This window comes from Podarcis pityusensis (assembly GCF_964106645.2).
Source record: "Podarcis pityusensis genome assembly, chromosome: 15".
Taxonomy (NCBI): Eukaryota; Metazoa; Chordata; class Lepidosauria; order Squamata; family Lacertidae; genus Podarcis; species Podarcis pityusensis.
This window is the reverse complement of record NC_138040.1, coordinates 9,249,877-9,265,233: the sequence shown is the minus strand read 5'-3', so window position 1 is coordinate 9,265,233 and position 15,357 is coordinate 9,249,877. Positions and strand designations below refer to the sequence as shown.

The following is a 15,357-nucleotide window of genomic DNA, read 5'->3' as shown; positions in this document are numbered from 1 at the left end:
GCCTCAAGGTAGTTAGACTGGTCTCACCTAGGGCCAGGGCCTTTTCTATACTGGCCCCGACTTGGTGGAACACTGTCACAAGAGACCAGGGCCCTGCGGGATTTGACATCTTTCCACAGGGCCTGCAAAATGGAGCTGTTCCGCCTGGCCTTTGGTTTGGACTCAGTCTGACCCTTATGTTTCCCTCTCCTTATGATTTTGATTTATGGGCTACTACTAAAATGAGGCTGCATTTTAAATTGTATTTTAACTCATATTTTAACCCGTATTTTAATTAACTTTTTTTTCTTCTATTACGTTTTATTGTAATTTTATTGTTGTTAGTCGCCCTGAGCCCAGTTCTGGCTGAGGAGGGCAGGGTATAAAATTATTATTATTATTATTATTATTATTATTATTATTATTATTATTACCTAGGTTCCTGGAGTGTCCATGTAAAATCTCCAGGCACGGTCATTATTGTGGAACTGTTTCGTCACCCATGAAATTTGGGGTGGGAGGAGACATAGGAATCAGACCATTGGTCAATCTACTTTAGTACTGTCCACACTGGCTGGCAGCAGCTCTCCAAGGTTTCAGGCTTGAATCCCAGCCCTACCTGGAGGTGCCAAGGATCGAACCTGGGACCTCATGCATGTGAGGCAGACACATTGCTTCTGAGCTATGTGACTTTCGGGCATTGTCCACAATACAACAGTCATATTTTACCCCCAAAGAATATTGCTGGGTGTGACAGGAAGTGGTGGCGATCCTGCTTCTGTTCTTCGGTGATTAAGAAAGAAGGGGGGGAAACCCCTCGGTTATCTTTAAAAAGAGAAGCCAAACAAACATCTGAAAAGTCCCCCCACTGCCCAATATTTGGCTGAGGCCCATCACTAGTGCAGACAGCAACGTGAAAGATGAGATAAAGCCCAGTTTTGAAATGAGGAAGCTTCTTCTGTTCCTTCTTAAGAAGAACAATGGGGAAGAGGCAAAGGTCAGTGGTAGATCACCTGATTTGCATGTAGCCCATCTCAGGCTCAGTCCCCAGCATCTCCAGGTGGCGTGGGGTGAGCAGCAGTGGCCGCGGACCCGAGTGCAAATTCTGAAGGGCACAACTAGACCGCAGCAATCCCAAAGGTGCTGCAAGACTGGGAGGGGAGTTGCTCCCTTTTTTGGCCCAGCAATGCATGGCGCAGGTGTCTCCTGGGCAGCCAGGTGGGCTGTGAGTGGAGACAGGATGCAGCCGGCCAGGCCTTCCCCTGCTAGAGTGGAGCCCCCTCTCAATGCCTGCCCCAGCGTGCTTCTAAAGGCCACTTGTAAGAAAGTGCAGGGTGGGCAAGTTGCAGTTGCGTGTCAAGACCCCGAAACCACCCCCTCGTTGAAGAATAACATGCACAAGGACACAGATATTAGGTTAATGTTATTGGGCTAATTTTGGCCACAACTTTCCTGATTGCAGAATGTGACCGGTATTGGCTTAGGCATTGAATGAACCCGACTATATCTGACTCCTGCCCGATGTGCAGTGTCTGGTAAGGGTAAACCACCAGAAGGGGGAGCCCCGTAGATGCAGATGAACTCGAGCTCCCCCGGGTGTTCCCATCAGGGTCGTGTCATGGCCCTAGCCCCGCCCCGGGCTTCGGACAAGATCCACACTCCCAGATTCCTTTAACGGTATACCCTTAAGCTTGGAGGGGCAGGTGATGGCCACACCTCCCACCAGCCAGCGGATTGGCTGGCCGGTTGCTGACGTGGCCAGGATCCCTGGGCAACATGGGACTTTGTCCCACGCCCCCGGAGGAGAGTGGGCGGCCACGTGGTCCACCGCAACTCCTCCCCACGGTGAAGTGGAGCAGACTTGTGCTGCCCATAACTAACTACCTAGGCACAGGTCGGCAATGTGATGCCTTCACAATGTGCTTGGACTCCGGTTCCCATCCAACCTAGTCAACATGGCAAGCTGACAGCGATGGTATTAGTTGGAGGTGTGACGTTAACATATGAGAGTGCTGGAGGTGAAATAGTTAAACAGGTTACCCAATCAGAACCCAGGGGGGTGGAGTCAGAGGGACTATAAAACCAGCTCTGGGAGGGGCGAAGGGGAGAGTTTGTTGGGAGTTGGGTGGTTGGTTGGAGTGGAAGTGAATTGGGATAGAGTCTGTGGGTGGGTTGAGTTAGTGTAGCGAAATAAGCTGAGTCAGGAACAATTAGGAGCTGGGAAGACAAGTAAATATCTGAGAGGTGGTTTAGTGAGTGAGAGCAGGTAGCGGAAGTTATAGGTCTGGATAGGCACCCCATGATTGTAATTGACCGATACTGTTTATGAAACCACACGCTTGTTAAACTGCAATAAATAAACAGAAGTTTATGTTCCAATTTAACCCTGACTGGACTCAGTATTGTACCAGGTAGGGCCTGGGTGGTGGCAGCGAGAAATAAGGTGGTGGCACAGGGATCAATAGACGGTGAAACATCTGGGGACCCTGTGTGATCGCCACAGAAGGGCATCGTGTTGGCTTAGGGTCTTCCCATAGGGAGATCTGGTTGGCTGCTGTGAGAACAATATGCCAAACTAGATGGGACACTGGCCTGATCCGGCATTAGGGGGGTCAACAGAATTTGGATGGGTCAAGCCTTCCATGCAAAATCCAAGGATTCTCCCTCCACCCTTTGTTGAAAGAGGTGGGCAGAGTAGATACCGAAAGCCTCTGCATTGCAAAGGCTCTCTCTCTCTCTCTCTCTCGCTGCTCAAAGATCAGGGGCTCCTTCCTCTTCCTTCCACCTTCCCTCTTCCAGCGCCAAAGATAAACACTCACAAACTTACACAGAAAAACCTCAACATCATACAGATTAGGGTAATGTGTGCACATTTGAGCCATGTGGTGTTAAGTCCTCCTGAATGTGAGGATGCATTTCAGATGTGGGTGGGTGTGGGTGTGTTATTGTGCTGGATTTCCTGAGTACAACGCTAGCGCTTCTACCCTGGAGTCCAACCACCTTCGTCGCACTGCATTCATTACCTGCTGCATTACGGAATGGTGGCTTTTAGATCAGTATACCGGCACATCACACTAAATTTTAAAGGACGGGAAAGAACTGTGTGCTTGAACACCAGCACAAATTTCATCCCGGGGAAATTGGCGATGCAAAACTCCCACATTTGTCTGGATCAACAAGGTTGCAAACAGATTTTGTCTGGAAGCAAATAACATGTAAATGAGCGCCATGCTCCCACTAGATTCCACTGGTTTTCTGTGCCATGTGAAAGATAAAGCATTGAAATTGTTGGGCACAGAAACATTAGGAAAATGGCATAAAGTGCTGTCTGAAAGCTTCTCCGTAATGGGGATATTTGTGAACAGAAATGCAGACAGATTCCCCACCCCCACCCACCAGCACCTAAACGTCTGGTACAGACAACACAAACTAAACACTTTGTCAAAACATACTTTGTTGAGGTTGCGCTTAAGAGCCCCTTTCTGAAATTCTAAACAAATCGTAGAATTATAGACTTGGAAGGGATCCTGAGGATCATCTAGTCCAACCCCTGCAATGCAGGAATATGCAGCTGTCCCATACAGGGATCGAACCTGCAACCTTGGCGTTATCAGCACCACGCTCTAACCCACTGAGCTATCCAGGCTCAAATGGGTCAGAAAGACGCCAGGAAGATCTCCCTCGGCAACCTCAGCTCTGCAAAGTAAATGAAGACAGACCCACCATCCGTAGCCTCCAAAGGAGACACTCCGCTTCCTCTGAAACATGGTGGCCGCTGCTTCTGGCTCCTGGCACTGTGACCTGCTCTTATTCCTCAGGAGGGCTGCTCGCTCTCTGGCTCGCTCACACCGAGGTTGAACAACCGGGGAGACACATATTTCAAAGGGTGTTTCTTAAACTGCAGCTACATGTTGTATCCTTCTGCACGTGAAGGAAACCGCTGTGACCACTTCCTGCCCCAAACGCCTCTGCGATTCTCGATTAAGGAGGTGCGGTCCCTCCCCTCTGGGAAATAGCGTGTCCAGTTATTTATTTATTTTCTTTTAAGTGCCGTAAAACTTTCTTTTTCTTTCTTTCTTTCTTTCTTTCTTTCTTTTTGTCCTCCCTCTACTACTCATTCCTTTAACACAGTGGTTTTCAAGCAGTGTGGCATGGCACCCTGGGGTACCCTGAATGATGGTCAGGGGTGCCCCAGGCAACACAGGCCTCCATCCCTCTTTCCTTCCCTCCCTCCTCTAATGCCCTCTCACATTTCTGCCTCTCAAAGGCTTGCACAGCTGTTTATTGCAGCAGCCCTGACTATAAGATCCACAGGCAAATGGTGCCTCTGGGAGGCCCCTCTCTTTGGGGTGGGGGGCAGCTCAGAGACCAGGGGTGGCAGCAGCAGCTGCTCAGAGGACTCCCAAGTAGAGAGGGGAGAGGAGAGGAGGCTGAGGGAACACTCAATGAGGGAGGGTGTTCAAAAAAGGGTGAGAGGCTGCCAACTCTGCAGGCAGGGGGTGACATAACTGGGCTCCTCAGCCCAATGGGGTTGTTCCATTTTAAACCCATGACTAATGCACAATTATTACACCAACACTGTTGTAGAATACACCCACGGGAAGGGGGGGATACACAAATCTGGAGGGGCCCATTATGAATGTGAAAAATGCTCTGATGTCTGCTGTCCCCTAAAGCTTCAGGCCCCCAGCTTTTGCCAGGGAGTTGGACAGAAGGGATGGGCTCTGTGCCTCAACATCTGGAGATCCAAGGGTTTTCCACACCTGCCTAAGACAGCCCCACTGACGCCATGAGAACTCACATCCCTCTTTGCGTGGTTCCATTTCCTGGAAGAAAATTAGTCGACTCCGTGAAAGTAGACTGACCTGACTTCAAAACCCCATTTAAATGTAAATCTTGACCTTCAGCTTTCTCATGAAAGTCTTTTAAATTACTAGCTGCGAGCTGAACAAGATTTCTTTTCTTCTAAGTGCTAAGTTGGTGCCCCTTCCAAGCATCACACATTCCCTTTTTCCATTCCTGCTGCTCATTTTGGCTGCGTGAAGTGCAGCAATATGCACTCTGGCCTCTTCCTTGAAGGATGCTCTGTAGTGGGGGTGGCAGGCTGCTTCATAAGATAAAGGCATCTTCAAAACTCATTTCCATATGAAGCAAGAATCGACTGAATTTATCCCCATCGAGGGTCCGCTGCCTTGTGTCTCAGCTATGAAATGTACCCGGCTGACAGAGCGACATCAGATTGAGTGGGCAAGAGCAATAGAGGCTTCAATGATCAAGAAGGCAGTTTCTGCACATGCTATAGAGGGAAGTGAGATGGGGCTCATTGGCTTGACTTCACCCCTGGAGGCACACTCCATTGTCTCTTGGGACAGACGGATGCCAGGGGAAGTTTGCAAGAGAAGAAAGGAGAACTTCGGAACACTGCAGGTGCTCCAAGCCTGGGAATTAATGTGAAGAGTTATCTTAGTTAAATGGGAATTTAACTGGACCTTTGTCCAGAACCGAGCCATCATCCGACAGCAGATAATGGTCTTCAGTAAATTGCAAAGTACAAACAAACAGATGCCGTCTCCTATGACTTAAAGTGACAGCTATCCATCAAACCGCAAGGATACTGGGTGAAAACTGCGTCCTGGATGTTAAGAGCCCTGGAACATCACGGCAGCCAGACCAGCAGTATCAAGCTGCCTCAAAGGCAATGCAGCTTTAATGAAGGGAATAAACACTAATATCTCAAAGGCAAAAGCGGCAGTAGATTTGCTGCTGCCCAGTGTCAGGGCTCCGCAAGGCAGCTTTGTGTCCCCGTCCGTGCCCTCTTAAATCCCTGGCAGAACGGAATGACCTCAGCACAAACCATCTGGGTAACATTTACAGAAAAGATTCTGCCAAGATTGTGGCGGAGGCATCCTCAGTTACAAGAAGCAATGCCCTTTGTGGCTTAGAAGCGTCGCCTTCGAAGGCAAAGGACAGACAGCTGTGCCAAACTTTGGGGAATAAGTGGCATGCAAATCTGTGGTGGCTGCTGCCCATTGGGACTGGTAGGTTGGGAGGGAGGGAGCCCAACAGTAGGTGGCGCCAGAGCCAAGTTAGAATCATAGAGTTGGAAGGGACCCCAGGGTCATCTAGCCCAACCCCTTTGCAATGCAGGAATCTCAGCTAAAGCATCCATGACAGATGGCCATCCAACGTCTGCTTAAAAACCTCCGAGGAAGGAGAGGCCACAACCTTGGAAGGGAGACCATTCCACTGCCAAACAGCTCTTACTGTCAGACGTAGGCACCAACTCCTAGAGGCCGAGGCAGTTCTAGTTTGGCCCCTATCCTCTCTGTTCAGTTCTGCAAGGGGCAACAATAAGCTCTAAGGAGGAGGAGGAGGCTGGCAATCAGGGCCGCCCTCTGGGCTGGATGCAAGGAAGAAGACAGACAGTCCCAATGGACCAGCCTCTCTAATACAAGCAGTTGAAATAAATAATAATCGATAAGTTGTAACGAACAGCTGTGCTCAACTCCCTACACACATACACATTTTAAAAATTATTTTCTTGTATCCTGCCTTTCTTCCATTATGAAACCCACAGGGATGTGCATGGGCCTTCTCAGTAGTGGCACCCGCCCTGTGGAATGCCCTCCCACCAGATGTCAAAGAGAAAAACAACTACCAGACCTTTAGAACAGCATTTCCCAACCTTGGGCCTCCAGCTGTTTTTGAACTACAACTCCCATAATCCTCAGCTAGCAAGACCAGTGGTCAGGGATGATGGGAATTGTAGTTCGAAAACAGCTGGAGGCCCAAGGTTGGGAAACACTGCTTTAGAAGACATCTGAAGGCAGCCCTCTTTAGGGAAGCTTTTAATGTTTGACAGACTATTGTATTTTAATATTCTGTTGGAAGCCGCCCAGAGTGGCTGGGGAAACCCAGCCAGATGGGCAGGGTATAAATAAGATATTATTATTATTATTATTATTATTATTATTATTATTATTATTATTAAGTCCATACATGGTCATCCCCCTAGGCATTCACCATTGGGTCCATCTAGCTCAGTATTGCCTTCTCGGACTGGCAGCAGCACTCCAGAGCTTCAGGCAGGGAGCATCTCCCAGCCCTGCCTGGAGATGCCAGGGATCAAACCCGGGACCTTCTTTGCACAAGAAAGCTGAGCTACAGCTCTGCCTAGGATGCAAGCAAATCACCCGAAGCAAAGCAGCTTCGAGGCATAGGCAGCACCAGTGCACCTTATGGGCAAATCACATCCCGTTAAGCAGGTTACATAAGATGGCTTATGAAAGAAACAGGTCGCCTGTGAGAGCTAATCTTCCGCAGCCTGGCCAGTGCTAATCAAAAGCACCCACAAGTCATAGAATCGTAGGATTGTAGGGGCGGAAGGAAACCCAGGGGTCATCCAGCCTGACCCCCTGCAATGTCCCCGTCACAGAAGACAGTGCAGAGATTCGGAAAGAGAGGTTTGCGCAATTCTCTTTATTGCTAGTGGAGTCAAAGGGTGGGAAGAAGAGTTTGGATTTGGATTTGATATCCCGCTTTATCACTACCCTAAGGAGTCTCAAAGCGGCTAACAATCTCCTTTTCCCTTCCTCCCCCACAACAAACACTCTGTGAGGTGAGTGGGGCTGAGAGACTTCAAAGAAGTGTGACTAGCCCAAGGTCACCCAGCGGCTGCATGTGGAGGAGCGGAGACATGAACCCAGTTCACCAGATTACGAGTCCAACACTCTTAACCACTACACCACAATGGGAACGGCCATGCCTTAGAATTCAGTGGTAGGATAAACAATAGCTCTTTGAGTTGGCAGGGAGGTGTTGTGACTCTGCATGCAGAAGTTAAACTGGGGCCAAAATTGACACACACACACCCAAGTTTCCACAACCGTCCTCCTGTGGAAAGAGGGGGGCAATCCTTTGCTGCTTTCTCCAGAGCGTAAGATTCAGAGATTAAAGGATTCTCACCCCCTTTGCCACATGAGGCGAGGTGGGAATTGCCAGCTCCTGCCCTACCCCACCAGAAGACAAGCAGCAGCACAGCACGCCACAATGCCTCTCTCTCAGTCGGTTAGAGCACTGTGCTGATAACGCCAAGGCTACAGGTTCGATCCCCGTACGGGACAAATTCCTGCATTGCAGGGGGTTGGATGAGATGATCCTCAGGATCCCTTCCAACAATTCTAGGATTCTCTCAGAGAATCGGCAGAAGTGGTGGAGTGAGTGGAGCGCTGCCTCTTGCACTAAGCCAATGCTCTGAGCTCAGGGGTAAGGAACGTCAGAACTAGGGGCTGAATGTGGCCCTTCAGGCTTTTGTCTCTGGCCCTCGGGAGTCTCCCCGGAATAGACTCCCTCTTGACTCTGCTCCATGCCTTCTTCCAGTTCCTTTGCCTGGGGGGAAACACAGTCTTGAATTGCAATTATATGTGGAAGGAGAGATGCGCAGATGGAAACGCCTGGCTTTTGCATGGCTAGACTACAGCCTACAGCACAAGGTTTCATCCACTACTGGTGCTGCCTTCGGGGTGATAAAAAATGCTCTGATCCCTGCCTGAGCAGAACAAATCAATAATAATAATAATAATAATAATAATAATAATAATAACAGACGTTCTGCAATTTGGAGAGTGAAGGGGAAATATGTTGAAAATTGCAGGGCGAGCGAATCATTAATGGGAAGAAGTGTACATTGGGATGAATGTTCAATGAAGACCAGATATAATCTAACCCCGTGTAAGGTTCTTGCAAAGCAAATCAGAATGAGTTCCCCGATAAACAGAGACCATACACCTCTCTAACCTTCCTAACCTATTTTTCCTGTTCTCATTTCAAGGGCAGTTTTTCTGTTGTTGTTGGGTTTTTTTTTTAAAAAATGATATATGCCAGAAACCCAAAGGGAACTGCTCTAATTAACCTGTTAAAGAGGATTTGGCCTCTCCAGAGCCAAGGCAATAAGAAAGTCAGTGTTCCCAAGCCGTCATTTGCAAGCCCTCACCCATCTCCTCCACCTGGAAGCCACATAAAATTGTTCGCCGTGAGCCGGTGCCAAACCAAGGTCGATATGAACTAGATCTCTGTGTTGGGCAAAGTCAGATCTCTCGATGCTGTTTGGGCACAGCTGGTGCGTAAATAACGAAGCTTCACACCACAGCTGGCAAATCTCCATTTGGCTAATTAATGTGTCACTGGTTGGCAGATGAGATGCACAGAAATACACCCCCTGCTGGCTGAGCTCATAGCAGCTGCTTGCCCTTGTTCTAAAGCAGGGAGGGCCAACTCCCACCAAGAGACTGCGATCTACTCACAGAGTTAAAAACTGGCAGTGATCTACCCCCTTTCGGGGGGTTCAGGTCAAAGTTGCTGAGCTCTTTTTTTTATCCCAGCCAGGCCAGGAACTCCCTGTCAGGTATTCAGGCCCCAAAAACTTAGATTAAGTTATGATAGAGGACTAACATACCGCCAACATTTCTCTGGTGAAAACAGGGACGTCCCATTCCATAAGAATTATTTTATTATTTATACCCCCCACACTGGGGTTGCCCCAGCCACTCTGGGCAGCTTCCAATATATATAAACACATAATAAAAATTAAACATTTTTAAAATCCCACTTCCCTATACAGGGCTGCCTTCAGATGGCTCAGGGTTGCATAATTCCATACCCTCCAACATTTCGCAAATGAAAATAGGGACGTCCTTAGGAAAAGCAGGACATTTTGGGATCAAATCAGAAACCAAGCTGGCTTCTCTAGATCAGGGACGTCCCTGGAAAATAGGGATGGTCTGGGCTAGTTAGAAGACCAACAATAACACTGGCTGGTGCCAGATTCAGAACAGGGAGTGGGGGGAGAAAACACTTCTTTGCAATATTCATCATAGAATTGAAATTTACCTCAAAAGCTATCTATTATTATTTTATTATTAATCACAATTGTCTCAAGTCAATGTCCAGTCAAAACAGCTGTAGATTTTGTTAGAAAAGAAAAGAAAAAGGCAGGTCAATTTAACGGAAAACTAGAACAATAGCAAAGACCTATTTATCCAGCTGGGAAAACCAGTTCGAACAAAATGTCTTCAGTTTCTTCTTGGAAGTACAAAGCCCTTGTTTATATCTTGAAGGGCACGCTATTCCACAGACAGGGGCAGCCACACTAAAAGCTCTGCTCTGACTTATTGGGCTTCTGGGATCTGTAACTTGCAGGAGAGAGACTCTGCTACAGACTGCAGGAGAAGGTGGCCTCTCAAGTAACCGGATCCTGAACTGTATTTGTGCCAGCGCCTTGAACCTGGCACCCAGTGCGAATCTCGCAAGCAGGGTATCTGCTGTTGACTCTCAAATGCTGGGATTGTTGAAAAATACATACAACAAAAAAATTAATCAATGTGAGTCAAGTGACTCAAACTGGATCAACTAGACCCATTTTTTAAAAAGGAAATATTGACTAAAGTCGCTTCCATGGCCCCTCCAGGATTAGGGGCCCGGATCTTAAGCTTCATTTATTTCAGAGTCAATCTGTAATACTGTGCTTTACAATCAGGAAAAGACATTAACTGAAAACAAAAGTTTTGTGTGAACTGAAGAGCATTCCAGAGACAAGGGTTAAGAGCTGCTTTTGAGAAACAGTGTTGTATTTCCTTTTATCTTTCTCTCTCTGTTTTTATTTAGATTGGTTTCATTTGTCTTATTGTATTGTGAAAAAGCTTTAATAAGATCTTATTTTTTAAAAAAGAATGCACACTTTTTGAGAGATGGGCCTTCCTTTTACATTTCTGGAACGACAAAGTAAATGACGATGTTTCTACTTTTAATTTTTTTCATAGTACTGTGGTACCTCGGGTTAAGTACTTAATTCGTTCCGGAGGTCTGTTCTTAACCTGAAACTGTTCTTAACCTGAAGCACCACTTTAGCTAATAGGGACTCCCGCTGCCACTGTGCCGCCGGAGCACGATTTCTGTTCTCATCCTGAAGCAAAGTTCTTAACCCGAGGTACTATTTTTGGGTTAACGGAGTCTGTAACCTGAAGCGTATGTAACCTGAAGTGTATGTAACCTGAGGTACCACTGTATTATAGAGGTTCTGTTATGTTGCCTCGCTCCCTTGGTTAGTGAGAAGTCGCCTGTATATTATTCAATAACAACAGACTATAAACTACTCTTAGACCCGTCAACTGTACTGTTCTCTTATACAAAGGACTTCGCTTCATCTGAGGATAAATAAAGGATAGTACTTCTTCTAATGGCTGTCCAGATTATTATTTGTGTATACTGGGTTGGGGGAAGAACTCCAGCAGTCGAGGACAGGATCGTAAAACTTTGGGACATAGTGTACATGGTCAAAACACTCAACACGGTCAAGGTTAGAAAGCAAAGGCAACAGGGAGATGTTTTATAGCAAAATGTACCAGAGTAATAAAGCTCAAGGAAACATATCACTGTTGGGGTCACCGTAACACATTCATGCTTATATATTTTACTCTTATTACATAGACAAAACAAAAAAATCCTTCCAGTAGCACCTTTAAGACCAACTAAGTTAGTTCTTGGTATGAGCTTTCGTGTGCAAGCACACTTCTTCAGATACACTGAAACAGAAGTTGCCAGATCCTTCTATATAGTGAGAAGGTGGGGAGGGGTATTACTCAGAAGGGTGGTGGGAATGGGAGATTGGCAGATAGCTGAGATGAGCCTGCTGACGACTCTTAACGACTGTAATAGGTCTTACAGGAAAAGGCAAGGGGTGAGAAGCAAGGGGTGAGAAGGTGAGAAATGGCTTAGTCATGTATAATGGGATAAGAATCCAATGTCTTTGTTCAAACCAGGTCTCTCCATGGTTTTAAGTTTGGTAATGAGTTGCAATTCAGCAGCTTCTCTTTCCAGTCTATTTCTGAAATTCCTTTGTAGTAAAACAGCTACAAAATTCCTTTGTAGTAAAACAGCCATTCATTGGGGAAATATATGAGGAATAGAGAGAACATCCTTCACAAAGCTGGTGCCTCCCATGTAGATATCTATACGGCTCAGTTTTTGCCTGGAAATAGTTTAGAAATTGTTTACAGCAATGAATATTTCTATTGCTAAAGATAAATATCTCTAAAGCGTCAGAGAAAGGCTGGGCACCCTCAATTCTAGACTGGCTGGAAAACATCTGGAATATAGGAATACTAAGAAAACTTGCATATCATATTAGAGAGAGAGAGACAAGAGAGCAAACAAATTCATAGAACTCAATCTTTGTTGCATTTTGTAATGATTAGGTTCAGTTCAAGATAGATCAATATCATTTATTGACCTATATCAAAATTTTGTAACATGATTTTAGTTATGTTTGTTTGCATTGTTTCCTTTTTTCTGTATCATCAGTTATTTTTCTGCATTCTCTATTACTATTATTATTAACTTTTATTGTTAATATAGTGTAAGAACATCAGAAGTGTGGGATGTAATACATTGGAGCAGTCAAATACAACATTCCTTGTTTCCCTAGAGTGGACACAGACAGGGGGATGTTACTCCAGCCAGTATAACTTCCTATTACACCTGGTCTAGAGCATCCTTCCCCTGCATGTGACAAGGTACCCAACGAAAGGTCCAGTCACACAGCCATCTTCCTCCTTTACTCTTTTGCTTCTCTTGGACTGCACTGCTGGCCCTCACTGCTGCACATGGGATAAATCCCCATATGGGATGAATCCACACCTTTCTCTGTAACTACAAGCCAAAGTTTGCCTTCAGGGATCGTACTGTGAACTGAATGTGAGTAAACTTCTTGTTACTTTTAAGGAAAGACTGTTGTGTCTTCATTCTTTTGAGAGGGATCAAAGGGAATTTACCAGGAATGAATCCAATCTGGGCAAGCCAGACTGGATTGCTTAAGTAAAGAGATTCAATAATGCACACTTATTGAGAGCTGGACTCTTAATGTAATTTTGGACTCTTAATGTCATTTTGCTGTCTGCCGGCTCTCAGCCAGCAGCAAATGAGTTCAGTCTCCCTATGAGATGAACTCACGGTTTATTGTGTAACTATCAAGTAAAGCCTGCCTTTCAGGGATCATATCGAGAATTGAAATGTGGGTAAACTTGTTACTTTACTCAGAAAGATTCTCATGTCTTTATTCTTTTAGGAGGGATAAAAGGGGACACCAGGAAATAATCTTAACTAAGAGGGACGCGGGTGGTGCTGTGGGTTAAACCACAGAGCCTAGGGCTTGCCAATCAAAAGGTCAGTGGTTCAAATCCCCGCGACAAGGTGAGCTCCCGTTCGAGTGCATGTCAAAGTGCAAGTAGATAAATAGGTACCGCTCTGGTGGGAAGGTAAACGGCTATTCCGTGCGCTGCTCTGGTTCACCAGAAGCGGCTTAGTCATGCTGGCCACATGACCTGGAAGCTGTACGCCGGCTCCCTTGTCCAGTAAAGCGAAATGAGCACCGCAACCCCAGAGTCGGTCACGACTGGACCTAATGGTCAGGGGTCCCTTTACCTTTAAGAGATTCAAACGAATCTGCAAACTAGCTTCCTTCTGTATAAGGGGAATGTATACTTGACTCACTAGCATGAGTGAGGAAGGATAATATTTAGAAGAAGAAGAGTTTGGATTTGATATCCCGCTTTATCATTACCCGAAGGAGTCTCAAAGTGGCTAACATTCTCCTTCCTCCCCCACAACAAACACTCTGTGAGGTGAGTGGGGCTGAGAGACTTCAAAGAAGTGTGACTGGCCCAAGGTCACCCAGCAGCTGCATGTGGAGGAGCGGAGACCTGAACCCGGTTCACCAGTTTACGAGTCCAACACTCTTAACCACTACACCACACTGGCTCTCAATATAATCAATATAATCTCTCCTACAATCCACAACATTCCCACAAGAAGAGCCTGCTGGATCAGGCCAGTGGCCCATCTCGTCCAGCATCCTGTTCTCGCAGTGACCAATCAGATGCCCCAAAGGGAATCCCAAAAGTGGTACCTGAGGCCCAACACAACTGTCCCCACCTGCAGTTTCCAATAACCAATATTCAGAAGCGTTACTGCCCTCCGACCATGGAGGCAGAGCTTAGCCATATTGCTTAGTAGCCATCAATCATCTTTTCTTCCATGAATTTTCCCAGTTTTCTTTTAATGCCATCCAAGTTGGGCCACAATTCAGGAGAATCGAAAGGCAGCTAACCAGGAAAATCTTTACAATTTAGTATATTCAGCCAGCTAGCCCTGGGGATTATGTAATTGATTTTTGTATTTTATTGTCGTTCGTGTTTTTATACTGTATTTATGCTGCTTTTCTAATTAAGTGTTTTAAATTTGTTGTTAGCCGCCCTGAGCCCGGTTTTTGAACCAGGAAGAGCGGGGTATAAATATATTATTATTATTATTATTATTATTATTATTATTATTATTATTTTCGTCAAACTAATTGGGGAGGCGGGGGGGAGAAAGTCAACAAGGTTCTGAAATTATGCCTAGGAAGGACGAAATAATTCTCTCCTTTTGCAACCTTGCGCCATGAAAGATTGATTGCGCCATTAATACTTCACGCAGCGGTGGGGCAGTTCATCTATTTATGATGATGGTGCGCAGAGATATGAAGGGCTGGGAGGTTGCAACACAGACAATGGCATTAGATAAAAATGCAACGCGTGTGCTTTTAGCATTATCGACCAGCCTCCGCAGGGAATGCGGACCAAAGTCTGTAAGCGAGCCTCGCCTGCTGTCTTCTCCTACCCCCCAGATTTCATGTTACTTCTAGACTCAAAGCCAGTTTGGCAACTCTCCAGAAGCAGAAAAGCAAGCCACTGTGATTATTTTTGATGTCTAAAATGTCATCTTGTAAAAAAAAAAAAAGAGGAGGCGGTAGGGAAAGATGCATTATTTAGATGAAAGCCCAGCCCACAGATTCTGAAATGTTGCTCTCTGGGAGATTGCAGCTTCTTCTTCTGGGCTACTGGATAATGATCACAGAAGCATGGGCTGTGGGTAAGCACCATAATTTAAAGCACAATTGGAAGCAGGTGGCTTCCCTCAAAGAATCCTGGGGCTGCAGATTGTAAAGAGTGCTGGGAGTTAGAGAGTTATAAGGCTAAACTGCAGCTCCCCAGAGTTCTCTGGTGCATACACAGCCTTCCTCTCTGTGGACTTTGGACCAATAGTACCATGGGAAAGAGAAAAGTGGGGTTTTGGAAGGGTTAAGAAGAAGTGCCTGATTTTGGAAGGCTTCCCCTTCCCATCACACTACCGAGTTAGGAGGCTTTCCTCCTAGTCCAGTGCTGTGATTTGGAAAATAAACCAAGCTTTCCAAGGGTTTTCGATCTGAGCCAAGTGGAGACAAGCTCATCCATCTCTGTCCAAAACCAGTGATGTGGTGGTTTAACTTGTAAAGCACAATGACCT

The 15,357-nt window shown here is 46.2% G+C and overlaps 1 protein-coding gene across 3 annotated transcripts in view; it reads right to left on the bottom strand.

The window, feature by feature from the left end:
- The window catches only part of RAP1GAP2 (RAP1 GTPase activating protein 2), a 194,054-nt gene that overhangs the window by 150,566 nt on the left and 28,131 nt on the right, over positions 1-15,357 (bottom strand). Inside the window, exon 1 of one of the 3 annotated variants that reach the window (XM_080982923.1) lies at positions 3,703-3,781. The exons of the other annotated variants lie outside the window; for them this stretch is intronic. Within the exon in view, the coding sequence (XP_080839049.1) occupies positions 3,703-3,746 (44 nt within the window). The 5' untranslated portion in view covers positions 3,747-3,781. Of the gene's footprint in view, positions 1-3,702; positions 3,782-15,357 lie in introns of those variants that run through there. 3 annotated transcript variants of the gene reach the window in all.